Source organism: Sciurus vulgaris (assembly GCF_902686455.1).
Source record: "Sciurus vulgaris genome assembly, chromosome: 8".
Classification (NCBI taxonomy): Eukaryota; Metazoa; Chordata; class Mammalia; order Rodentia; family Sciuridae; genus Sciurus; species Sciurus vulgaris.
Window position 1 is genome coordinate 70,232,940 of NC_136468.1, and position 27,240 is coordinate 70,260,179.

Sequence of the window (27,240 nt, forward strand, 5' to 3'; positions counted from 1 at the left end):
TCCAACAAAAAACTGGCAGCAGGAATTGTTGACCTCCACATAGAGGTCTGGACTGCATTCAGCACTAGGACAGCAAGAGACAGGAAGAAGAGCCAATTTTTCTTTGGATTAATGACTCACCATTCCTGGGGAGCTGAAAGTGTCTCCCCTCTCCTTCTGTGAAGGGCCACATTCACTGGCATGGCCATTGCAAAAACAGCTTCCCCGAAGAACCATCTCATACAGAGCATAGTAGTATTTATCGAGGGAATCATTTTGCTTCCTTCCCAGAAAAGTATCCCCAAGGGTATGGAGTTTGGTAAAGTTTATCCTCAGGTTTGTTAATGTCACAAGGTCTAGAGAATGAAAATGAAACAATACATCAAAGTGCATTTAAGTTGCTTTGGTTCAAGGTGCCCTTCTTGACTGACCCTTCCTTAGCATGCTAGGGAAATATGGTTCCTAGGAATACTCCCGGCTTGAAATTTAAAGAGAGGCATGAAACACATAAAACGATTCATACCCTGGATGTAGGGGCTGTAAGGATTTTCTATTTCAAAGCTGGGATCCAAAACTTTTAAAACAACCTGTAAGACAAATGTAGGTAAATTTATGGCATGTAACCAAAACATAATTGTCTAATTTTTCTCCTAAAGAGACCTTGTTCTTGCAAGTAGGCTGAGCTGATGTGGGATCTAAATGATCATTTGGGTTAATATATAAATAAAGGTACCCAAAACAAATATGAATGCCAGGGGTGAACCAGTCCTTCCTGACTCTTCATCACAGGTGTCCCTGTAGACAGAAAGGATGATACCATGGGTGAACAGGGGCCCACGCTGGGCTGGGGCGGAATGGTGGACCATTCAGCAAGCCACCATAAATTTGGGCCTGGCAGAGAATTCTGGTACAATCTTCTGCCACCAATTCTTTCTTATTTCCCTGATGAAATAGTACCTCCAGCCCCACTCCCACCTTGACCCTCTGCCAGTCACCAGCTTTGCCTAGAGGAACATTCCTGGAGATTCCACTGGGTGTGGTTTGAAGACCACGGAAATGGGATGGCGAAACCAGAGGTGCTGCTGGCCTGGAGCTCCTTTGCCAGGGTTGCAAACAGGTGCTCTTTCCTCTGGCTGACCATGGCCATGGGGCCCAGTTTAGATTTTAACCCTATTGACATTTAGCTGGGCACTCTTGCGCAGGGTTATTTCTGATAATGTGTTTATTATTTATTATTCAGGAAACCATTTCAATCTAGACACCTTCATGTTTGAACAACTCGAGTTATATTTCAGTAAGTACTACCTAAATTTCTTCTTAAATTTAAGTTAATTAGAGTTGTGAAAAGTTCTGAAAAGGAAGGAAAGTTTACCTCACCACCAGTTGAGGGTTCAATATCAGAATATTTGGAGTCACAAACAAGGTCTCCCACTCCCTGAGCCTGGCCAGATGTGACATGCGGAAAGGAGGCAGCACAGTCTTTTGCAAAATATCTGAGCACTTTCCAGGTATGTCCATAGTCTGTGGATCGTTCCACTAACATCGCAGCAGGCCGAAAAGTCTATGAAAATAAGTAAAAGTTGTAATGGTCCACAAAGGCAGATTTTATTATTTACTTCAGATTGAACATTCTTATTTTTTAATTCCATATTTTCAAACTTTATGTGTACCTTTTAAATCTACTATATGAAGGGTTATGGAAAATAATATTCCTACAAGACATCTCCCCAAGAAAAATGGAGGGACAGTGTGGCTCTGGAGGAGGGAGGGGAAATTAGCCAAATATTAAATCTCTCCCAGTACATCCTTTCCCATAACAATGGGCCCTGAGGGAAAAAGCAAACTTTCATCCTTTCCCAGGTTCATCCCCAGCATCTCCCCGAAAGCAAACATTCACCCCTTCCCAACCCCAGGGCATCTTGAAGGAAGGAGGCAAATTCTGAAATACTGGGCTGGACTTTTACCTTCCCCATTGCAGATGAGTCCTGGAGGAGGAAAGCAGATAACAATGGGTCCCAGAGAAAGGAAGATAAGCAGCGAACACTGAGTTTCCAGCTTTTCCCAGTGACAATGAGTTTCAGACTTTTTACAACTGCCTTCCTAAGGTAAAGTTTTAACCTGTACAATTAACCCCTGACTATCCTAACTGCACATCTGCAGTCTCCAATGAAACTCTAAAACCCAGACTCCTTCTGAAACCTGGGGGCCATCTCCCAGAAAATGGGCCCTCCCATGCCTGATGGATGGACCTTGCTGCAGAATAAAGGAAAACTTGCTAATCGGAGGTTTGCTTCCCATCTCCTTCCTTCATCGCTTGTGGGCCATGAACTTACACTATGTAGTAAACACACCTAGATCTCATTCCAATAAGTAGGAAAGAATTTGTGAACAAATACTTTGTCCTCAGAATCTAATTACATTTTTGAAAATATTTATTATGGCTATGTGTACTATTAATTGAAGGAAGATGGGACATAAGTTGAAAAGCTAATGTCATTAATATTTTATAGCAATTTGCTTTGATTCTCTTAACCTAGAATACTTTTCCTCAGGCAAACTCTTTTACATCCCTCAAAACCCATCCATGAAGTTTATTCCGATTCCCCAGAGCAGATTTAGTCTCCTCAACTAAGTCCCCTGGCATTCTAATCTTGCCTCTATTTCTGTACTTTGTATTATAATTTCCCACTTACATGCTTATTTTCATAAATAGATGGTAGGTTCTTTGGGGGCAAAGACCAATAATCAGCTTTGATTATTTTTTATTTTACATTTATTTTTTATTATCAAAACTAGTACCAGGCCTGACGTCAAAGTTAAAATTTTGTTGAATGATTATGAAAGACTGTAGCACAATGATTTGCTCTGGCATCTGACTAACCTTAATAAAGAGTCTAATTTTCTTCCTCTGTTGATCACAATCTTTCCATCTTTCCCTAAATAACCCCCAGTTCCTATCCTTTCCTCCTAAGAATTATCTTTCTAGTTCTTATGGTTCTTATCACCTACTACCTGGAGTTTACCTCTTTTTTCTCTTCTAAGATTTAAAAAAAATAACCATACTCATTGATTAATAAAAGTTTTTAAAAATTTCCTGAAGAACAAAACCCAAGTGACAACTTGAGCCTAGACTTATTCTGCTTTTTGTTCTCTGTAAGAAAGTGAAATTTCAGGTTAACACAGAGCATTGTGGGACAGGTAAAGGGGACAGCCCGCCTGTCCCTTTGTACCTTAAAGGTCAGTATAAGATGGCTGAACTGAAATAGCGCCTCTAGGTCCAATCTGATGGTGACATGATCAAGACCTAAAGAAAAATCCAGAAAGAAAAAAAAAAAAAATCAATGCTTTTGAGAGATCCCTGCTTATCACATTAACCTCTTATTTTGGCTTACTTTTAATAAGATACCTTTGAAATCACAGATAGTGATCAACACTCTTTCCCAGTCTATGGCATGCTGCCAGGGTACTCCAGGCCCAGGAAATCTATGTGAGAATAGCATAGATTTACTGCCTGTCTACATCCATGTTTTGGTGGCAACACACTCAGCCACTGTGTGGCAGTATTACATGACCCCAAGGGAGTTCCAGGCCTTTTCTCATAGGTGAGAAGAGAGAGTTCATTTCCTTAAACTCAGATCCCCACTACACATAAACAGAAGCTAGCAAGCTGGAGCATGATAAAAATCAACACAGCCTTTTCTTCCAACAGTTGCTAACTCATTAGAGCTAGAATTTACTCATTTATCATAAAACACAGCTTGGAACATTCCCCTTGAAGTGAGGGATCGGTGGGGTACTCTGTGACTGAGGAGATGACCAAAGTCCTAGCCAGGGCTTTGCAGAGTTAGTTAGCTGTGACCAATCTCTAGCATGGACATGGAGCATCCACCCCAACCTGGAGCTGATGGAAGCCCAGACCCCTAGGCTGAATAGTGCAGGGAAGCATTTGCTGCTGAGAGTGCGGCCATATTCCAGGCTTCAGGTCAAAGGCTCCAGTGCTTTCTAGGAAGAGATTACTTTCCTCTCTCTCAAAGCGCTTGGTAGAGAACCCTCATTGTGTAATTGGCTCTGACAGAGTAACATTCTCTTTGTGAGGAGAAGTGGAAAAAATGCTGGGCATGTGGACCAGAAAGCTGTTAAATAAAAATGGCATCTTTCATCAACGAAGACAGGCCTGCAGTAAAAACTGCCTCCTATTCATTCAGGAGATTCCAACTCTAGACAATAACTAGGATCCAAATGAAATGGCATTTAGTAGACACCAGTCATGCGTTTGTCAAGCAGATGGCATAGAAAAACTGCCTCATCTTATGCTTACCCCAAATGATCTTCTTATATGATGATTATTATATTTCATATATTATATGGGAATAACTCTGATTAATTCCCGTGCTCTTCTCTCATGGTTTGGATCCTCTAAACGACATATGTTTAGAAGTCTGAAGAGAACAGAGCAATTAGAGCCCAAAGGGCAACCTAGAGATGTGGTGAATGGCATGATTTTGTTGCTAAGGGAAACCGAGAGGACTCCACTCCCATGTTGAAGAGGGGCCACCGCGAGGGAGGAAGCCCCCCTGGGGAGGTCCCGCATGCGAGGGATGGAGTTAGGGCATGGAGAGAAGGCCCGTAACTGGGGGCGGAACAAGAGGAATCCCTCATCAGGTCCACACTTACAGTGGACCTCTCAGACCTACAGATGGTCACGTTCAGTATGGGGCTCAATATCACCACTGAGCAGAGGCGGCCATCATTCCAGGAAGGAAAGAACTTCAAGTTAGTAGCCAATTATCTTTTCAATTCAAATTTTATATTAAAAGCTTTAGCTTGCAATGAGAAAATGTTCTTTTTCTCTCTCTTCATGTATTAAAGAAGGAAAAAGCACCTGGTGTTAATTCTCAAACTTCTCCTGGCATTATTCATTCAGTTTACATCAGTGTATTTTATATTAGGCTTCATTTACCAACTCTCGTGAACTTTCTTATTTTTTATAAAGAACAAAAGGATACAGAGATAGTTTCCTCCCCTACGTGGGAAGAGTGAAATATTCTGAGTTATGTGCTTTAAATACACTTTGATCTCTTTAAAGCAAAATATTCTTTCTTAAAAGGAAAATATATTTTGTGCTTGCATGAAGCTCACATTGTTGGTGGATCACATCTTGCTGTGGCATTGTTAAAACCAGGCAAAGGGAAGGTGCCTTATTAAAATATTAAAAATAAAAAATGGGAAAGGAATTTAAGCATACCGTTTTCAGATTGCCACCATTTCTTTCCTCTGTCTGGTTCAAAACTTGGGATTATATTCTCAATGGTGTGACTGTTGGGCTGGGTGTATGGGTCATAGGGAAATCGGGAGTCACACATGAAGCATTTTTGTTCCCCCTGGAAAATACCATCATTAAAATTAAAAATAAAGAATTTTAACTACTCATTGTTGATCTGAATCTAAAAACAAGCTGTACTCACTATATTTATCTTTCAATTGGGCTAAAAATAAGAAGCAGAGGAAATAACAAGACATTACTTTTTCCATCAATAGGTGCTTAAATACAATGACAAATTAAATTCAAATATGGCCTAGAAATTATATAAGCTTATACATTTGTGGGTAAAAATACAAATTTATGTTACTAATTTTCTCTCCTATAAGAGGCAGATGTTCTGCAAGTTATTTTAAACTTAAGGAAACACTTAGGGTGTATTTTATGAATTTTCAAAAGAGTCCAACTCAAAATAACTTTTTGAATGATTTCCTTTAGCCAAAAAAGGAAATAATATTTGGAAAGAAATTAATGAAAGAGTGGGGTACTAGGTTATCTGCAACCGTTATTCCTTTTTCATCAGATTTTACAGTTTTGAGTAGGAAAACTTCCATGACAAACAACTTTATGTCACATTTTGGGACATAGGAAAAGGATTTCCATTAAGTTCACAACAAAGAGGCCCATCCTCCTGTCTTGCAGACTAGAAGGTCTCATTAGTGAATTGGAACTAGTTTTGCTTAGGAAGGATTTTCAAAGGTGACAAGAGAAAAAGCCTAGCTTTTGAGCTTGCTTAATTTTCTTAAATTATTTATTTATTTATTTATTTTTTACAGACTGCATTTTGATTCATTGTATACAAATGGGGTACATCATTTCGTTTCTATGGTTGTGCACGATGTAGACTCATACCATTCGTGTAATCATATAGGGTAATGATGTCTGTCTTATTCCACCATTTTTCATACCCACCTCCCTCTCATTTCCTTCTACATAATCTAAAGTTCCTCCATTCTTCTCTCAAAGGTATCCACTTGTGGCTCTGCTTAAAACTCCTAAGGGGCTCTACAGCAATTTTCAAAGAACTGTCAGTGGCCTGTGCAGTTATTCCTGGCTCATACTTGAGGGACTCTCGGAAGGAGAATGTTTGCAAAACTTCCAGGAACTAGGGACTGTTCATCACAGTCTTCTGTGCCAGCAATTACCTATGACATTGTAAGTTCCCAGAGGGCAGAGCGCTGTGAATGCCGATTGTCTGACCAGGGCCACTGCTTTGACTTTCCTTCTGCCTGCCTGCCCATACTCGCCTGGCTCTAGCTGCACCTGCTTCTTGCTGTTCCTCTAGCTCACCTAAAACCCTTCTCCCACCCAATGTTCTCTGTTGTTCCTTCCCTTCTTTCAGGTTCCTGTGTAAATGCCAACCTCTCAAAGAGCCTTTCTTCAACTACCTTATTAAAATGCCACCACCTTCCCACACCATAGCTTTCTATCACTATCTTCCTTTTCTCTAATTTATGTGTTTTTTAAATCCTTATACTAGTTGAGACTATGTTATGTATCTCCTTCTAGAATTTAAGCTGAATGAAGGCAAGGACTTTGCTTACTGCTATATCCCTATTACCTGAATAGCTCATAGCACAAAGTAGATGCTCAATAAAATTTGTTGACTAGATACATGATGATTTTAATGATTATTTCAGCTGAAGTCTGTCAAAGTAAACCAGCCCTCCAAAAGATCCACATAGTCAGTGTGCTTTAGAATCACTGGATACCTTAAGCTTATTGTTGAAGAAAATCAAGATGTTCTTTGAAGATTAAGGCACAACAGATGGGTCTGGGGATGTGGCTCAGTAACAGAGTGCTTGCCTAGCATGCATGAAGCCCTGGGTTTGATCCCCAGCACCACAAACAAACCAACAAACATGCAACAGATGCTAGATCAATTCTGCCTATGAGTAGGTTTGTTCCAGACCTGTCCAGGAAGATCAGCAGAAAACTTGTGACTCCACCAAAAAATGTCAAGTCTTCAAAGTATTTTAAATAATACTATGAAAATTATTAGGGAAAATGTTTAACTTCAGGTCTTACAGGCTTTTTCTGTAAACATTTTAGAAGCAATGTCTTTCATTAGGTTGGTTACACAGGATTCTTAGCTGTGGCCATTAGATGTGGGCATTCCAACTTGGGAAACACAATGCATCAGCGTTGACTTGAAGCTTCTGAAGAAAAGGTTTTGCTTGGCAGTTGTCTTAGCTCATGGGTGGAGGATGATCATTCTCTTCGCTGCACAATTGTTGACAGACTGGTAGCTGTAGCCCCACCTGTGATACTTGTCAGCCTGAAATATTTTGAGTCACTGCCCCCTCCCCAGCTCTAAGCTTTCTGTCATTCTCCAAACAACAACAACAAAAGAATTTTCTTTGGTTTTCTGATTTACTTTTATTTTTGGTGGTATAACTCTGATATAGAGAATCACCAATCTCTAGTTATTGACAGGGTGCACTGGCTCATGACCACAGGGAGCAAATGCCAGAGGTTGAAGGACAAGCTGGGTGATGCTAGTGCTGGGAAGTTTCTAACCTTAGAGTTGAGAACCACTTTTGTCTGGAGCACCTGGACTTAGTAAAGTCACAAGAAAGGCCACCTATCCCAGCTGGCCTAGGGTTGAGAAAAACTTCCACGGTGCAATTTCCTTGCAACATGTAGAGGATTTGCTTTCTTACATAAGTACTTCCCAAGCAGAACAGTGTTAAGCACCCAAGTATTGTCTCCACTTATTTATAATCATCTTCTTTTACTCAAAACCAATTAGAATACAAAGCATTTCCCAGAGACCTAAACAAGTTGCCTTAAATAAACAATACGTGGAAAAGCCTGGCCCACTAACATTAGGCTTATGTCCAACTTCCTTCCTGCACATCCTCTCCTTTAAGGGTGAACGTGATTGTCTCAGGGTTCTCAGCAGGTATGATACTCAGATGACCTTGGCTGCTTGTTCTGCTGCCAGGACACAGGGAGAAAGAACCCTGAAAAGCCACTGGCTTTCTTACAAAACTGGTCTTTAAGGGGAAAAGGCACAGATACGCTCACATTGGAATTTATGGTTTTGAAACAATGCAACTTCCAAGAGGTATCATGAGGTTGATGTACCTCCATTTGAAATACTGCATGTCTATCTACCTAAGGCTGAGCAATGGGGACTTATGTTCAGAGCAATGGTTTTGAGGCCCTGAGGCATCTTTGATGTTCACTGCATGAGTCAATTATGTTTGCTCTATGGGAGTGATAAGTAGACCAGTAGATTTTATTGTAATTCCCTTCAGAGATTGAACCCAAAAGACTTTCCCATCTAATTCTGAATGTAATAGGAAATAGGATTAGGCAGACTTTCTGTACTTTCGGATTAGTTAAGATTTCCTAGACCTTTAATTATATTGCCTGGGCGACTTCAGGAAGGACTATTGTCTCATTCTTCAGTGTTGTCTGAGTGAGCCCAGGTGTACAGGAAAAACCTACATCATTGACTAAATAATGACCCAGCAAGTAAACAAAGGACCGACCCACCTCCAGGTAGCTGAGGATGCAGTATTTCTGGGCTCTATTCAGCCCGCAGGTAGAAGATGCTGTAAGCTGTGTGCTGCGGCCCAACAGGAGATTGCCAGGGGTAGGACGGCAGGCACCCCGGTCACATTCATCTTGAGCCTTCGAGAAACTGAGCCACCCTTGAACACAACAGAAACAGCTACACAGAAGGTGGCCCAAGAGGAGCAAAAGACTGAAGAAGCAACTGGTTAAGCTGGAAAGTTAATGGTTCATCTACTCTCAATACCAGTTCAGCGGATCTTCAAGGTTGTGGATGCTGTTGGTGCCCTCAACCTGATGGGAATCTCCTAGCATGGGAGAGGTCACCATCTGTCCCTAGACCCCATCCGGGGCAGCCAATGACTGATGAATACAGAGTTCAAAAGGCTGACACCACTGCCTCAGGCTGGGATCCACTGCACGGTGGTTCATGCTCAGCATCTCCTCTTGGCACATGCTGGCCTGTGTTCGTTGCCCTCAGTCTTGTAATTATTCCTGATGGCACTCCCTCAAGGAATCACGTCACACCAACTCTTGTGTCAGGCTCTGCTTTGAGGAAACCACCCAAGACAGTGTCTGTTGACTGGGAATTCTTACTTTTTAAAATTTAATTTAATTTTTTAATTTTTACAGACTGCATTTTGATTCATTGTACACAAATGGGGTACAACTTTTTGTTTCTATGGTTGTACACAATGTAGATTCTTTATGTGTCATTTTAGGCCAAATAGTGAAGACTAATGCATAGACACAAAGAAGAATCCAAAACCTGACTGTTAAATCTGCTGTTTCAATATGTACAAAATGAATTGGAGACTTTAAGGCATCCTTGGGAAATAACTTTCTCTTAAAATAAATAGATTCAGTTGAACCCCCTTTTAACCTGATTATTGGGTTCAGATACACCATGGAACAAATCATGCTCCTTTGTGATAAAGTGAGAGACAAAGTTCCAGTCTGTATGACAAACAACCCATTTTGATGCCTACTGTCCAACAGATGTACCATGAAGGGATCTGGTCACGAGTGAGATAAGATCATTGCAGGAGTAACACTATCTTAATTGCCACCTCAATTCTCTATTATTCACATGTAGCTTCTGAGAGAATATTCCTGAGTCTCTATTTTAAAAATTCTCTTTGTTTCCATTTTAATGTCTAGAGAAAGGGTAAATTGTGTTCAAAGTGCAGTGAAATCCTAGCTTACTAAACTACTGTTAAATAGAGTAGTAATAGTAGCAAATAATGTAAAACACAATAAGTCCTAGATATCAGGACTAAAGGGGTGGAAGAGAATGTAAGTGACTTGGAAACCAGTTGCCATTGACTAGAAAACATTTTTAACCATAGGGTAGCCTTTCATTTAAAAAATTTTTTTCTTACGTCCTCTCTCTCTCTCTTTTAAGAATTTGTTATAATGGTTTAAAAAAAATCCAAACAATCAAAAAAACTAACCAATAAACAAATCAACAACAACAACAAAAAGTCCCAGAAGCTCTAAGTAGAGAATCAGGACAGGTGGTTAAGTTATAAATTCAGGCAAATATCTCTTACTGGAGACAGGAAGAAAACACCACTAACAAATCCTTTTGATAGCAAGATACCTAAAAGAATCTGAATCCCAGTTCTTTGTATTTCCAAGGGAGTCAACTGACATTGAATTAGGAAAATATTACTTCTCCTGAGTCTGAAATAGAATGAAGGTTAGACTGAAAATAAAAAAAGCTGGTAAATACTGAAGTATAGTTAGGTATATCTAATGATTATATTTGGATATTCCTATGCTTGTTTAACATTGGACAAAAAAATCAGGCCTTTAAATTTATTACTATATGGTGAATGGTCCCAACTTTGCGTGCTGGATGGCATTAGGTGTAATAATTTTTGAGTCTCAGTTTATTTAAATTATAGATTTAGATTTAATAAAGACTTATGCTTCTAAAATGTGTTGAACTGAAATCTAGATCAGCAGGATTCTCCATCATGAAAGGGTGCTGAGGACAAAAACGTTGAGAGATACGGCATCCTATAGTCCTCTCCAGGATACTCATAATGGATATCAACATATTAAATCCCTGTGAAATACTTCTGTGAGGAAAATAAAGCAAAACAAAAACAAATCTATCTCTTTAAAGTTGTTTAATCTAGCATTTCCCAAACTTATTTCATGGAAGGCATTTTTCCATTTTCTTAAATTAATATTTTAATTTGTTTTAATTAGTTATACATGAGAGTAGAATGCACTTGGAGACATCATACATAATGGAGTATAATTTCTCATTCTTCTGATTATACATAATGTAGAACCCCACCAGTCATATAGTTATATATGTCCATGGGCTCATAATGTCTGATTCATTCTATTATCCTTCCTACCCCTGTTCTCTCTCCCCTCCCTCACTCCCCTCTTCCTAGTCTAAAGTAACTCTCTTCTTTCCTAGCCCCCCATTGTGAATTAGCATCTGCATATCCATTTTTTATTGGTTCATATTAGCTATATATAACTTTAGAATCCATTTTGCCATAATTATAAATACATGGAATATGATTTGCTAGAGTTCAGTCCCCAGTTCTACACTTATCCTCCTTACTCCCTCCTCCATTCCCTTTCCTCTGATCTTTCTGCTATTTACTTATATTTTCATAAAAAAATTGGTGTCTTGTGGATGTACATGATGGTGAAATTCACTGTGGTATATTCATATATGTACATAGGAAATTCAGTTCAGATTAATTCCACTGTTTTCCTCTTATCCCATCCATCTTCCCTCCCCCTCAATTCCCTTCTTCTACTCCCTGATTTTTCTTTTATTTTGATGGAATTCCCCAACGTGTTTTCTTCTTCCTCTTTCTTTCCCCCCTTATTTTAGACTAGCTTCTTCATATCAGAGAAAACATTCAACCTTTGACTTTCTGGGTCTGGCTTATTTCACTTAGCATAATAGTCTCTAGTTCCATCCATTTCCCAGGAAATGACAGTTTTACTCTTCTTCACACTTGTGTGTATGCTTGTGTGTGTGTGATCTGTTGACAGGCACTTTGGCTGATTCCATAGCTTAGCATGAATTGCTTTGCTATGAACATTGATGTGGCTGCATCCCTATAGAATGCTGATTTTAGATCTTTTGAATATATACTGAGGATTGGGATAGCTGGGTCACATGGTGGTTTCATTTCTAATTTTTGAGGAATCTCTATACTGCCTTCCACAGTGGTTGCACTAATTTGCAAATCCACCAAAAATGTATAAGTGTACCTTTTTCTCCACATTCTTGCCAATACTTATAGATATTCGTATTCTTGATAATTGCTATTCTGACTGGAGTGAGATGAACTCTCAATGTGGTCTTGATTTGCATTTAACTAATTGCTAGAGATGTTAAACATTTTTTCATATATTTGTTGGCCATTCATATTTCTTCTTTTGAGAATTGCCTATTTAGTTCTTCTGCCCATTTATTAACTGGGTTATTTATTCTTTTGGCATTAATTTTTTTGAGTTCTTTGTATATTTTGGATATTAATGCCCTATCTGAGGAGGAAGTGGCAAAGATATTCTCTCTTTCTATAGGTTCTCTCTTTATATGACCTTGTTCCCTTTGCTGGGCAGAAGCTTTTTAATTGATGGCGTCCCACCTATTGATTTGTTTTATTTCTTGTACTTTTGGGGTCTTGATAAGGAGTTGGTTCCTGTGCAGATATGCTGGAGTGTTAGGCCTACATTTTCTTGTAGTAGTTGCAGAGTTTTTGGTCTAATTCCTAAGACTTTGATCTACTTTGAGCTGAGTTTTTTGCAGAGCGAGAGATAGGAATCTAGTTTCATTCTTCTACATATGGATTTCCAGTTTTCCCAGCACCATTTGTTAAAAATATTATCTTTTCTCCAAGGAGTGTTTTTGGTACCTTTGTCTAGTAATGAATAACTGTATTTACATGGGTTTGTCTCTGTGTAGTCTATTCTATTATCTTCATGTCTGTTTTGGTGCTAGTACCATGAAAGGCATTTTTTAATCCAACTTAGACTAACATTTCATGCAACATTAGGAGAACACTTTGGAAAAATGCTAAGTTCCATCTTATTTAAGTGTCTTCCAGTCTAAAAATGCTTTAATTCTGTAATTGGGGGATTATCACATCTAACTTGGAGATTGACTTAAAGTTAAATTTCAGGAATTGATTTAAGATTTCACTCATATGTAATTAAAATTTCTCTGGAACTTTTTATAAGTTGCTTATATTGCAACACACATGACTGTGTACACAAATATTAACATAATATTTGAGAGCCATTGACTTAGATAAAGAGAGAAAACAAAGGAAACTAGGAGAAAATGAATTGGCATTTGAATCACTCTAAGTTAACTGTTAAATTTCTACCATTGTACCAATGGGGTGAGGAAGTAGTCTGAATTATTTCTTGCCTGTAGAGTTTGCTCCATTATATTACGTTTTTTACTCTTGTAATAATAACATTAATAGATTTTCTAATTGTTGGGAAGTTTGAATAAAATGAAGTGGAATCTTATTGGAGTTAAGGTCTAAAACTAGCATACATATAAAGTTGAATACATAGAATAAGTGCATTCATGTACTATTTGGTGAACTGCTATTTATAGAAATAGTTGTTTCCCTTTTTAAAAAGTCTATTTGAAATGGTCCTGGGAAATCTCCTTATCCTTATGTAGAAGAATTAAACTAGATCCTTATCTCTCTCCCTGCACAAAAGTCAACTCAAAATGGACCGAGGACCTAGGAATTAGACCAGAAGCTGTGCAAAGCCTTGAAGAAAACATAAAAGTCAATACTCCAGCATATAGGCAATGACTTTGTCAACAAACCTCCTAAAATTCAGGAAATAATGCCAATAATTATTAAATGGGATGATATCAAATTAAAAAGCTTCCATACAGTAAAGAAAAACAATTAGAATGTAAAGAGAGAAACTATCTTTGCTAGCTACTGTTCTGACAGAGAATTAATATCCAGAATATACAAAGAACTCAAAAAACTTATCACAAAAACAAAGAACCCAATTAATAAATGGACAAACCAATGAAACACACATTTCAAGGGAAGAAATACAAATGGCCAACAAATGTACGAAAAGGTATTCAATATCTTTAGCAATTAGGGAAATACAAATCAAAACTACACTGAGATTTTACCTCATTCCCATTAGAATGGCAGCCACCAAGAAAACAAACAATAATAAATGCTGGAGAGGATGTGGAGAAAAAGGAACAGTTATCACTGTTAGTGGGACTATAAACTATCACAACCACTATGTAAATCAGTATGGAGGTTTCTCAAAGGACCAGGAATGGAACCACCTTATGGTCCAGTTATACCACTCCTTTTTATCCTAAAGAATTAAAGTCATCATACCATAGTGATACATGCATACCCATATTTGTAGCAGCACAATCCACAATAGCTGAACTATGGAACCAGCCTAGGTGTCTGTCAGTAGATGAGTGGATAAAGAAAACATGGAATATATGCACAATGGAGTTTGATTCAGCAATGAAGAAGAATGAAATTATGTCCTTTTCAGGAAAATGGATAGAACTTGGGACCATTATGTTAAGCAAAATAATCCAAGCTCAGAAAGTCAAGGGTGGTATATTTTCTCTCATATGTGGGAGCTAGAGAGGAAAAAGGGAAGGAAAGATGTGTGTGTGCGTGTAGCAGGGGGTGGGGTTCTCATGAAAATCAAAGGGAGATCTGTAGAGTAGAAGAAAGGGATGTTGGGGGGATGGGGAGGAAAAGATGAAATACTGGAAATGATATTTGTCAAAATATTTGTTATATTGTGTACATTATAAATATGTAACAATGAATCTCACCATTGTGTATAGTTATAGTGCACCAATAAAAATATGGAAAAAAGGAAGAAAGTATATTTGAACAGGACAGTACAGTATCATTTCTAATTCAGTTAGAGGGTTAGACTCCTGCTTGATTCTGGAGGTCAAAAACCCAGGCGCTAGTTTTTCTTGATTACAATTCAAATTATAGGCATGGTAATTTTGTAGAAATAAAATAGTCTCTGGATGGAAGGGCTCAGAATCTAGAATAGCTCAAAAAAATTTAAAAGAGAATAAAGGGGAAGGAATCACTCTACTTGATATCAAGACTTGCCATGTAACTACAATAAACATAAGAGTGTGATATTAACAGAGGAAAAGATGCATAGATAAATGACCAGTACAGAACCCAGAAATAGACTCACATAAATATGGCCAACTATTTTTTGAGGTACAAAGGCAATTCAGTGAAGGAAAGGTAGCTTTTTTGGTAAATGATATGGTAGCAATTAGAAATACATTGGCAAAAAGATAAAACTGCAAACACGACCTCATGACTTGCATAAATATTCACTCAAATAGGTCATGGACTTCAGTGTAAAACTCTAAAGTTATAAAACTCCTATAAAGTACAGGAGAAAATTCTTGGGACTTAGGGTTAGGTAACGAATTATAAAATTGATAACAAAAGCACATTCTACAAAAGAAAAAGTCGAAAAGTTGGATCTTATTAAAACTAAAAATTTTGCTTTGAGAATGGTTGTGAGAAGAGGTGAAAAGGTATAGACTAGAAGAATATAACTGCAAACCACATATCCAACAAAGTACTTGTGTCTAGAATATATAAAGAGCTCTCAGAATTCAACATTTAAAAACTAGTCAGGTCAGGTGATATAGCTCAGCAGTAGAGCACTGGCCTAGCATGCACAGGGCTCTGAGTTCAATCCCCAGCACACAAAACAAAACAAAGTCAGTCCAAAGAGAAAAAAGCAAGCAACAGAAGCAGACATTTCAGTGAAGAAGACATATGGATGGCACATAAGTTCATGAAAAGAGGTTAAACATTATTTCTTATTAGGGAAACACGAGTCAAAACCACACAAGATATTATATACCTATCATAATGGTTAAGATAAAAAAATAGTGACAATTAGGATGTGGAAAGTGGATCCCTCATACATGGCTGCTGGGAATGTAAAATGTTACAAATACTCTGGGGAAAAATATGGTAGCTTCTTACAAAGCTATGTTTACCATATAACCAGGCAATTGCACCCTTGGGCATCTATTCCAGAGAAATAATAATGTAGAATCACATGAAAACCTACATTTAAATATCTGTGGTATCTTTATTTGTAAATATTAAAAAACTGAAAACAACCTAGATATCCTTCAATGGGTGAAAGGTTAAACAAGTGCATCCAGATCATGGAATGGTACTTAGCAATAAATAACCAGTGACACATGCAACATCTTGGATGGATCTCAAAGGAATTATGCTGATGGACAAAAGATTATTTACTGCATAGTTCCATTTGTATCACATTTTTGAATGACAAAATTAGAGATGGAGACTAGATCCATGGTTGACAGAGGTTAGGAAGGTAGGAGAGAGACAGATGTAGCTAGAAAACAGTAGTACTAGGGATCTTTGAAACTTCTGTATTTGACCTGGAGGTGATGAAACTTCTGTATTTTGACCATGGCAATCTATTCATAAGATAAAACTGCACAGAATGAAACACACAGACATATAGGAATACATGTAAAACTGAGTAAGCTCAGCGAATTATATCAATGTCAATTTCTTGGTTGTGATACGGCACTATCGTTAGGCAAGATATTGTTGAGTAAAATTGGGTGGAGGATATACAGGATCTGTCTGCATTATTTCTTACAACTGCATTTGATCTCAAAAGATAAAGTACCCATACCCTCATGCAAAAGAAAAAAAAATTCCTCATCAGCCTCTGGAGAGCAAACCAAGTAAATCACACACTCTACAATAATGCACACATGACCTATTTCAGCTGCTCTTATATACTTTATTTTGTGAGACATGAAAATTTGTGCCAGAAGTAGGGGCCTATAATGAAAACTAATGACCACACTGTGAAATTTGTTTTGCTTGCTTCTCCTCAGATTTCTCCATTGTAAAATATAAAGTAATAATTTCTTTTCATGGACTTATTTGACATTTAGTGGATTTCTTTCATCTTGACCTTCACAAATGTATGCTTTTGAAAAAGTTTTGTATGGGCACATTCTCCACATAAACTATTCTACTATTCTGGTCATGTTGTGAGTATTATCAGGCATGAAACATACACAGATCATGAATCCTCTACCCTGGAGGATATGATATCTGATGTCTCCATTACTTAATGGTAGTTGAAATAGGGACTTCCCTCTCCTCAACCTCCTTGTAAAAATGCTATTCTAAATCAAAGACACGATGTTTTCTTCTCTTTGAGGTAATTACATAAAATCAGCTCCATCATACACTCTTTTGGTGGTATAATATATTATCCCAGATTGATTAATGTGAATTTTTCCTTTTATTCATCCAACAACCCAAATCTACATCTCCTCTTATTTCCTGGAATTGGGATTTAGCATAAAAACTATTTAGAAGTTTTTACTCTAATAGAGATTTTTAAAAACAAGTTCAGGTATAAATTTCTGCTGATGCTACATGTGTATTAAGTAAGATTTCCCTTCCAGGGATTTGTTCTTTTAGACAAGTTGCATCCTGAATTATATTATTGGCATTGTTGCTTTAAAGCTTTAACATGTTTTAATAACCTGACTTGGCCAAACTTGTTTTGATTAGATGTGTATTTTTCAGAAAAAAAATTCCAGGACTTGGGGAAATTGAACTATGATTCTCATAATAGTATACATGCAATTCTGAACTTTAAGTCTAAAACACTTTATAAAAAAATGGCTAGAAACACAGCAATTAAGACTTCATGCTGAAGATTCAGTGATATCCTTCCTGGGCTCAAATTTTCAACTGTCAAAGTATCACAGAGCAATAGGTTAGAGTTGCTTAAGAGAACAAAGATGTTTATGTTTTTAGAAATTCATTTCATTCTGCAAAAAATGACATTAAACATGAATAAAGAATATTATTAAAAATGAATTTAGGTGATCTGCTTGTTTAAAGAAAATGTACATCTATTTTCTGTAAAGGATCATTTTGTAGAAATAACTCTCATTATATGATTTGTCCAGTTAACAATTTTGCAAATTGTTACAATGTTCTTAATCATGCGAGATGTTTTCACATATTTTAGAGTTCATTGCAGAGTTTTAGAGGATGCAAGCACATACATTTAGATATCCACACACATTTAGTTATTATGGGTGATAAGGGATGTGTGTTAGATAAGGTTTGCACTTTGCATCCAATTCCCAACATCTTGAGGCCAATTCAATTTGTATGGTTCCTCTCTTCCTCAGTCAGAATGAAATACAGTGTTTAAATAGGGTCCAGTACTTACATAAATGCTTACAGTCAAACTCTCAACCAGAAAATATCCACGCTGATGATGTGTGTGCAAACTGATTGAGAGTTTGATCTTAGGCAACCCTAGAGATTTTGTTTTGAGTAGGGCAAGCTTAGGTTTAGGAATCCAGAATCCATTTTGGTGAGGCCTTTTCTGCCAAAGTTAATTTAGTTTTGAAGATATTCCCCCACCCCCTAGAAAGAGGAGGGGTCCCTCATTTACCTTGGAGTGATTAAGGGATCCTACACAGAGGCCTGGGGAAGCCAGAGTGATCTTCAGTAGTCTATTCTGATTCTTACTACTAGTTTAGTTCCAAAGAGGATGGAATCCAAGGCAGGTGTAGAAGACACAGCTAGCTGAGGTGAGCTCTAAGCTCAGAGTCCTGGACTGTGGATATCAACCAAGGACCCCAGGTGGTGCTGGAGTCCCTGCTTCCACTGGCCTGTGTCTCCCCTCTCCAAGGCAGGGAATTCTCAGCAGGGGAAGTAAATGCTCATCATCTGCAACTGGTCCTCCAGCACCAGGAAATCTAGCTGAGAAATTACCTCAGGATTTGATTCTGAAAGTTGACTGTCTTGAAATTTTTTGAGGAGAAGATTCTAAGCGACTTTGGTTACTCAGTAACCAAAGGCAGAGTTGTTACAGATATAGAAAAGTCAGGGAAGAAGGGAGTAATTAATTTTTGGAAATATCTTCTCTATGATTAATGCAAATTATTCTGTTTATTAAAGACAGCAAAAGCATGGAGAATTTGGCCTTTTTAGTGTAGACGTGCTGCTCATTTAGAAGAGGGAATTTTGCCTGTGAGTTCTTCACAAGGTCTCATCACTGGAAGAGTACTAAGTTCAAAACAGAACTATTCAACATTCTTTAGTATCTTACTTACTTACCTGATGGGATAGCTTTCTGTTAAGGAGCAACAGAAACAGCTATATGTGGATACTAAACATGTATGGGTGGAATTTTTCAGTTGTTTGAACCAGCTGTACAACAGAATTGCCATGCAAAAATAGCAGTATGGAAAAAGTTAGCAAATATTTAAAAACAATTTTAAATATTTTAGGACAATTCAATACAAGCAGAAAATGGATTTTGACAAGTACTACTCACCAAGGTGCAAAAACAGGGTCAGTCGAATTTGCATTCTTTTGCCAAGAAACGAATGGATTCAATTATGCTAGGTTAAAAAATGGTTAAAGTCAGTCACTGATAGAATCAATCATTGCTGTCATCACATATTATTTAAAAGTCCTCAAATTTGTCTATTGGTTCTTACCATTTAGAGACACAAAATATCTACCACACCCAGTTCCTTAAAAAAATAGGAATGTTTAAAATTTATAATGGATATTCATTTGCCATTAATTTATTTTGGGGGAGGGTACTGGAGATTGAACTCAGGGTCAGTTAACTACTGAGCTACATCCCCAGCCCTTTTTAATTTTTATTTGGAGATAGGTTTCACTAAGTTTCTTAGAAGCTCACTAAGTTGCTGAGGGAGGCTCGAATTTGTGATCCTCCTGAATCAGCCTCCAGAATCGCTAGAATCACAGGCGTGTGCCACCATGCCCAGCTGCTTAAACTATTAATGTTTACCATTAATTAATTAATTAATGTTTACCATTTTCGGAAACTACAGAATTCAATAGTTTATGAGCAATAATATGAAATATTTAATTTTAGCCTATTTTTCTCATTCATATTTAGAATTTTTCTAAAAATTACACAATTTTACATACTTATAGTAAGAGAATAGGCAAAAATGAAGAAAATATTACATATAGTACCAACAACTAGAGAAAAACTGTTGATATCTTGTTCTTCTACATTTTGTCCCAGCATGTAAATAATTTTCAAAAACGGTATCAGAGTGGTCACTTGCTTCATTCAATATATCCTGGACATCTTTCCGTACCAACAACTGCATTTTAAAATCAGTGGTTTTTAGTTTAGTGTGGAGCATCAGGATGACCTGGGAGCACCTACAGAGCAAACCAGCACCTCTTCTTTGTAGTTCCCTGTATCCTTCGGGAGAGATCTCTCTCCACCCCACCATGCTGTTGTGGGAGCCCTGATTCAGATGGGTGTGAAGACACCTCAGAAGATTGCCAAGAAAGAAGGTAAAACTGTTCTCCTACCCTAGAATTTTAATTATTGCATAATTAAAATAGCTCTCTGATTGCAGGAATCAGAAGTTATTTAGTGATTCTCCCGTTGGTTGATGTATACTTTGTTTCTAATATTTTCCTATTATAAATATTTCTGCTAAACTTTTATTTCACATCTGTATCCCCTGAGATGGAGTGGAAAAATGGACCAATATGAGTGTCTGTTTTATATAGACATACTTGTGTATATATAGAGTGTATATATATAAAAATGTAGACATATATACACAGATATGTAAGTATGCAAACTACATGTATGTGTGCACGTATGTTCAGTGTGTACACACGTGTATGCATGTGTGTATGAAGATTTTGATGTGGCTGTCAAACTGCCATATAGGAAGTTCATTCCAATTTATACTCTACAGCCCATGGGAACAACTGTTGGCTTAAACCATTGTCAATACTGAATATTATGAATTTTAGATCTGTCAGCCTAAAAAGCAAAAAAGTTATACTTCATCATTATTATTTTAATTTTTTATTTGAATAGCAGTGAGTGAAAAAACATTTTCATGCATTTATAGATGAGACTCTGACACTGTCCTTCGAGGTGTTTCTTAAGTCTACATTTGTCCTCAGCCGTCCCACATTCTTTTTTAAATTTGTTCTTTTTAGTTATACATGGCAGTAAAATGTATTTTGACACATTATACATACATGGAGCATAACTTCCCATTTTTGTGGTTGTTTGTGATGTGGAGCTACAATGGCCGTGTGTTCATATATGAACATAGGAAAGTCATGTCCGACTCATTCTACTGTCTTTCCCACACTCAATTCCACACATCCACATTCTCTGGGCTCCAGCTGGACACCATCTCCTGCTTTCTGAACCCTCTTCTGGTGCTGTTTCCATTGCCTTGAAGGCACCTTCCTAAACTCAAATGCCAGCCTCCAATGAAGTCTTTTTTGGGTGTTTTGAAATGCCTGATTTTAGGCATTTTTCCTATTCAGTGGTCCAAGCCTTACACAGCCTGGGGATCGTTTCTGAAGTCCAATGCCATAAAAAAACGACTCACTGACACAGTCCTGCACCATCTCCCTCTCCAAATGAGCTCTCTGTTAGAAAAAGCTGCAGAGCAAAACTGATGGCCTTATTCAAAACGCTATGACCTGTAGGAGAATCCAGGGCCCTAGCAAGGCAGGACCACCACTCCAGATTAAAAGCCTAGGCTAAAGCTTGGTTTTTGTTGGTTTTGGGCTACTTAACAGCAAGGCCCCCTCATACTTCAATGCCCATACGTTCTGTTGTTGCCCAGGTTTCCTTGACTACCCTAACATAAGTCAACCCCAAAGAGCTGTTTTGAACCCAAGCAATTCTTTTGTTCTACAGAACAAGTACAGAACAAATGCAGGTTAACAAACACGTTAAACTATCCCATTATAGGATTAAGAAATTAAAATTGTACACTTTCAATTGAGTCAGAGAAAGAGAACAATCGAGGGGGACTCTCCAGTAAAAGGTTAATTCCTCATCAAAACTGTATAGCAGGGAGAGGTGGTGCATGCTTATAATCCCAGTGACTCTGGAGACTGAGGCAGGAGGGTTGCAAGTTCAAGGCCAGCCTCAGCAACTTAAACTGTAAAGCATCTTAGTTAGACCCTGTCTCAAAAATAATAAGGGCTGGGAATGTGGCTCAGCAGGTAAGCCCCTGGGTTCAATCCCCAGTACCAAAACAATAACAATAACAAAACAGTATAAAAACACTCTTTGGGACCCCTCCCATGCTGTAGGAACTTTCCTTCCTTGCTTTTAATAAATCTGCTACTGAATTCTTACCCTCTCTCCCCTGAATGCTTCATTCTTCGGGTGCATGAGACAAGAACCCTTTGGCACTCACACAACCCTGTATTATGTTAGGATGACTGCCTGGGCATTTGTTCTAGGTGGTTCCCTCTTGTTGCCTTTTCCTCAGAGCTAGGCCACATAGCTGCTGGTTGGTCACCCAGCTGCACTGTTGAGAACATGAAACCCCTCATCCCCATGCTTCCCTGAATCTGGAATTCCTGCTGCATGTTCCGTTCTGTCCAGAAGTGCAGAAAGATTGCCAGCGTGATTATATATATATATTTTTTTATGAAAATGGGCAATATGAGCAAATTTTGGAAACACATATTTTCATAAAAAAGACTGAATTCAGTGACATGATCTGTGATCGAGGGCTTGAAGTGATCCAGGCTCTGGGTTGCTGAGGGCTGAGTGTTGCATAGGCCACATCATGACATTTCTCTTTCCTGTCACAGGGCAGGTTCCAGATGGCCAGACTGTTGACAACTATATACCATGGGCTAAACTCTCCCTTCCTCGGAAAGTGGAAGGATGAAGATTGCGGAATTCCCAGAACTTAGAAAGGAGGTGGAATTGTAATGCCATTCCAGGAGTAAAAGAACAAGGGAAGGTCTTTAGTGGAGCATTCTAGTATCACTATTTGTCACATTTCTGTGATGCAAATGAACTTCTGAGAATTTTTTTTATCTGTCTCAGTGTATTGTCAAGCAATAATAAAGATTGTGGTATAAAGAAGTGAACTTCCCAACATCAGTCAGCCAGGTTCAAAGATGACCTGCCCTGCAAAGAGGAGCAGCAGCAGGCAGATCATCCCAAATGAGACCAGAATGGATACCATGCCTTTATTCATAATTGGCCGAGGACCATCACCAGCTCCTCAGAAAGGATGTGAGTGATGGAATCACAGAGTTCATTGATAATTCCCGGGCTCATGGGACTACTCCCTACTATTCCCTGAGCTCCGGGGCTCAGGTCCCTGAGATCACAGGCTGCAGGCCACCTTCAAATTACTCAGGAAGTTTAATTTTTTAATGACTTTCTTTTAAAAATATTCACCTATTTTTAATTCTGGTAAAAATACACACAAGATTTACCATCTTAACCATTTTTAAGTATACAGTTCAATAGTGCAAGCAACCTTTTGAGCTCTTTTCATCTTGCAAAACTGCAACTTGTGATCCACTGAACAAGTTCTCATGGTCCCCTCCTACTGGCAATTACCATTCCACTTTCTGTGGGGCCTTCACTGCTCATGTGATAGCCTCGTATGAGTACAGTCCTTCTCTGACTGGCTTATTTCACGTAGCATGATGCCCTCAAGGTTCATCCATCTTGTAACATGTTTCAGAATTTCCTTCCTTTTTAAGTCTGAATAATATTCCAATGTATGTACCCAGGAGGGTTTTTTTTTTTTTTTTTTTTTTTTTTTTTTTGGTACCAGGGATTGAACTCAGGGACACTTGAACACTGAGCCATGTCCCAGCCCTATTTTGTATTTTATTTAGAGACAGGGTCTTGCTGAGTTGCCTAGCACCTCCCTTTTGCTAAGGCTGGTTTGAAACTCCTCCTGCCTCACCTCCAGCCCCTGGGATTATAGGTGTGTGCCACCATGCCCGGCTTCCCCAGGAAGGTTTTTAAGCCACCAATGTCCAGGCCCATCCCAAACTAATGAAATCAGAATCTCTGGGGATGGTACCCAGAGATTAAAGTGTTTAAAGTGCTCCCCAGTGTATTCTCATTTGTAGCCCAGGTTGGCCAGAGCCATCTGATGGCTCACAAACACCTAAAACTCATTAATTTGCCCAATGTGCCTGTCTTCCTCCTGGATTCCACTCTAAAATAAGGGCATAACCCCTAGTTTCCAAGCTTTGTTATACATTAGGACCATCTGGGGAGCTTATAAAACTCCCACTACCTGGGGTCACATTCTATACTAAGTAAATCAGAATACCTGGGGGTAGGGTTCAGGCGTCAGTATTTTTTTAAAAAAATCCCAGATGATTCCAATGGGTAGCAAAGTTTGAGGTTTGCTGCACCACCACTAACTAACTTGCTTAGACCAAAATCTTGAGAGTCATCCTTGATTCCCCTGTCTCTAATCCTTAAATCAAATTTTCTTCAGACTCCTGTGATCTTATCTGATCACAGGACTGAATAAGGCAACAGATTCATCTGGGTTTGCTGGGACTTTCCTGGTTTTAGCACTGAAAGTCCCTCAATTCCAGGAATATTCATCAGTCCAGGCAAACCCAGTGGCTGGTGACCCTATTGGGCCAGGAACACTACCATCGCCTAGGAAATGTAAGCAAAGGATCAGGTCCCAGTCCAGGATCCCCTGATTCACAAACTCTGGGGACGGGGCCCAGCTTTCTGGGCTTTCACAGATCTCCTGGTGAGTCTGACGAATACTTCAATCTGAAACCATTCCCTGAGGACCTCCAAGTCCACACTGCAATGATCGGTGATTCTGCTGCTCCTAGGGTTAGCAGCTAACACCTAATGAGAATTCCCTCTGCAGCAGGGGCATTCTTGTTGTTTTGTTTTTGGTTTTGGTCCTGAGGATTGAACCCAGGGGTGTTCTACTACTGAGCTACACCCCAGTCCTTTATTTTTTATTTTGAGACAGGTTCTAAATAAGTTGGCTGGCCTTGAACTTGACCTCTTCTACCTCAGCCTCCCAAGTCTCTGGGATTACAGGCGTGCATCTCTATGCCCAGCTAGCAGGGGCTTCAGTCCATCATAGATACTACAGGTCCAACCTCTGGTGTTGGGGTGTGTGGTGTGCAGAGTCTGGCTGGCAATGTCTGCAGACATATTTGGATGTATAGGAAAGGGGGATGCTCCTGCCATATAGTAGCTAGAGGCCAGAAATTCTGCTAAATAAACACCCCACAACGTACAGGACAGTTCTTGTCCCCACAGTAAAAAAATCCTCCACACAAAATGTTGAGGGTACTAAGCTTGAGAAACACTGCAAGTGGCTTTACTGTCCCCAATCATGACATTTATCATCCCATCCTTCATTTCCAAAAATTGGTCACCTCTAGTATTTCTGCCAGTTTTCTATTTTCCATTTTAGGTGAGTTAAGCCCCTAACTAAATAAATTTGACTAAGTTTGACAATTTCCAGTTCTTTTATCTGAAATCACCCACCCAGTCTTTATGAAACCCACAGCTGCACGTGTAGCCCCATTTCAGAAGCCGTGGTGTCTGTCCTCAACCATACCTTCCTTCATCAAATAGACCTTTAATTGGTGCTGCTTTTCTGGTTGGTTTACACGAGCTGACATTTGTGAAGCCTCACAGGGGTTACCTGACTTTTTTTTTTCTTGCTCCATTTGTTGGTGAGTTTGAATAATATATGCAAAAGTGATTGGCATTAATAAACAATGTTATGCCTTCTTTGGATGAAAAAATGTGTAAATGTATTTCCAAAGGCACTGAATGCATTTGGGTAATCATTTAATGAATGCTGCTAGGTGATGTGGATCTGAAAACCTATTAAGTACTTCAAAAAACAGCAAAATATATTAAGCTGACAATAATTAACTTCCTGGCATTGCTAATTAACTTAACTTACTTTCCACTAACTTTGCCTTACAGTTCTTTCTTGAAGACTGCATCCTGTCCAACACCTTACTGAAGAGTTTCCTATGCTTTTTGAAGGGCAGTTTGGATGAAGCAGATAAAGACAGGTAATACCCCACTGCAGAGCCCTAAGTTCACAGGTGAAAGTAGTGTTCGAAAAAGGCTTCTCTATGGGAAAAGCACACCCCACCCCTGCTTCTACCACTCCTCAGTTCTTCTGCAAATGATATCGTAATATATAACATAGGGCCTGATTATAATAAATACATTAGCTTTAAAACATTTTCTAGCACAAATAAGCTAGAGTTCTCATAGAAATCTTCTGTTTAACTTTTTCCTTTGTGTGACTTTTTTTCAAATTACTTGTGGAATCATTAGCTGTTTCAACATTTTCCCTCTAAGCTCCATCACAGTAAGGAATGCAGAATGAAGAGCTATGAAATTTACCTTCGTTTCAATCATAGCAGATGCTAATGTTTTCCTTAAAGTTTAATATTTACTCATATCTAGAGTATTAACAAAATATCAAGAAAGCATGGAAAGTTCTAAAGAATTTACACCTTTTCTAAATTTCACAAGGTGTTATCTCCATATTGACAATAAGTATTCACCAAATACACAACAAAAAATTGTGCATTTCAACACTACGAACATCACTTGGAGCTTCCCTCAAGGTATAAAAAGACTCCATCATTGGCGACTCTTCCCTATACACTAAGTATCAGTTTTCCCATGGACGCTGTTTTATACTGCAATAACCTTGTGTGTCATCTGATTATTCTGTAAATGTAAAAATTATAATTGATGCTCTGCTATATTATATTATAGTTTTTACTCAATGCTGATTACCCATATAACTAAAAATTCAGAACTTACTGATACCCTTACTTAATCCATAAAATGCCAACTTGCCAGGGAAACCAGGCAAGACTTACCAGGATTTGAGTCTCTGTTGAGAGGTTTGCAGGCAGCAAACAGGGCATGTAAAGACACACCTGAAAGCGAGAGTCAATTTAAGTAGAAAATGTTCTCCCCGAGGCACCTAAGGGTAGGGAAGAACATGATAGGTATTCCAAAACCTGCCAAAAAAGGTGATTTGTGAAGTTACTCGCCTTGGGTTTTGACTGCACACCTGTATGCAGAAGGCAATAGAACTGAATTTTTATGGCAAGTGTTCTTGTTTTCTCTAAAACCATTTTTAATGCCAGGGATAATGCAGAGATATTTTATTCTATTTTTTTTCCTGGCTCATGTTTCAGTGGTAATTTTTAAACAACTTGGTACTTTCCAATTATGAATGTGCTGAATTAGAGGGACTTGTTTCTGAGGTATGGGAGACCTCACCCCCACCCCTGCCCCAATCCACTTCAGTGGGGCCAGGTGAGGTACTCTTGTTTGGGTTCTCAAGTCTTGGTCCAGTTCTAACTGGCTCAGGATCACCTTAAAAGTTGCACACATTTTGTTAATCTTGTGATTCTGAAAACACAACCATTGTTGGAATTGCAGGTCTAAGTGGTTTGGAAACCCAAGGAGTTTGGAATTCCATTCTCCTA

General features: G+C 38.5%; 1 protein-coding gene across 3 annotated transcripts in view; it reads right to left on the reverse strand.

Annotated features, from left to right (window-relative positions):
- Window positions 1-26,844, reverse strand: part of LAMB4 (laminin subunit beta 4) — a 98,877-nt gene extending 72,033 nt beyond the window's left edge. Inside the window, exons 1-8 of one of the 3 annotated variants that reach the window (XM_079149965.1) lie at window positions 26,623-26,844; window positions 19,250-19,316; window positions 8,804-8,961; window positions 5,225-5,360; window positions 3,210-3,283; window positions 1,352-1,540; window positions 503-566; window positions 121-335 (exon numbers count right to left, since the gene is read on the reverse strand). In XM_079149965.1, coding sequence (XP_079006091.1) covers window positions 121-335; window positions 503-566; window positions 1,352-1,540; window positions 3,210-3,283; window positions 5,225-5,360; window positions 8,804-8,961; window positions 19,250-19,283 — 870 coding nt within the window. In that variant the 5' untranslated portion in view covers window positions 19,284-19,316; window positions 26,623-26,844. Of the gene's footprint in view, window positions 1-120; window positions 336-502; window positions 567-1,351; window positions 1,541-3,209; window positions 3,284-5,224; window positions 5,361-8,803; window positions 8,962-19,249; window positions 19,317-26,622 lie in introns of those variants that run through there. The other 2 variants (XM_079149964.1, XM_079149966.1) reach the window with 2 other exon arrangements.
- Between the last annotated feature and the right edge of the window lie 396 nt (window positions 26,845-27,240).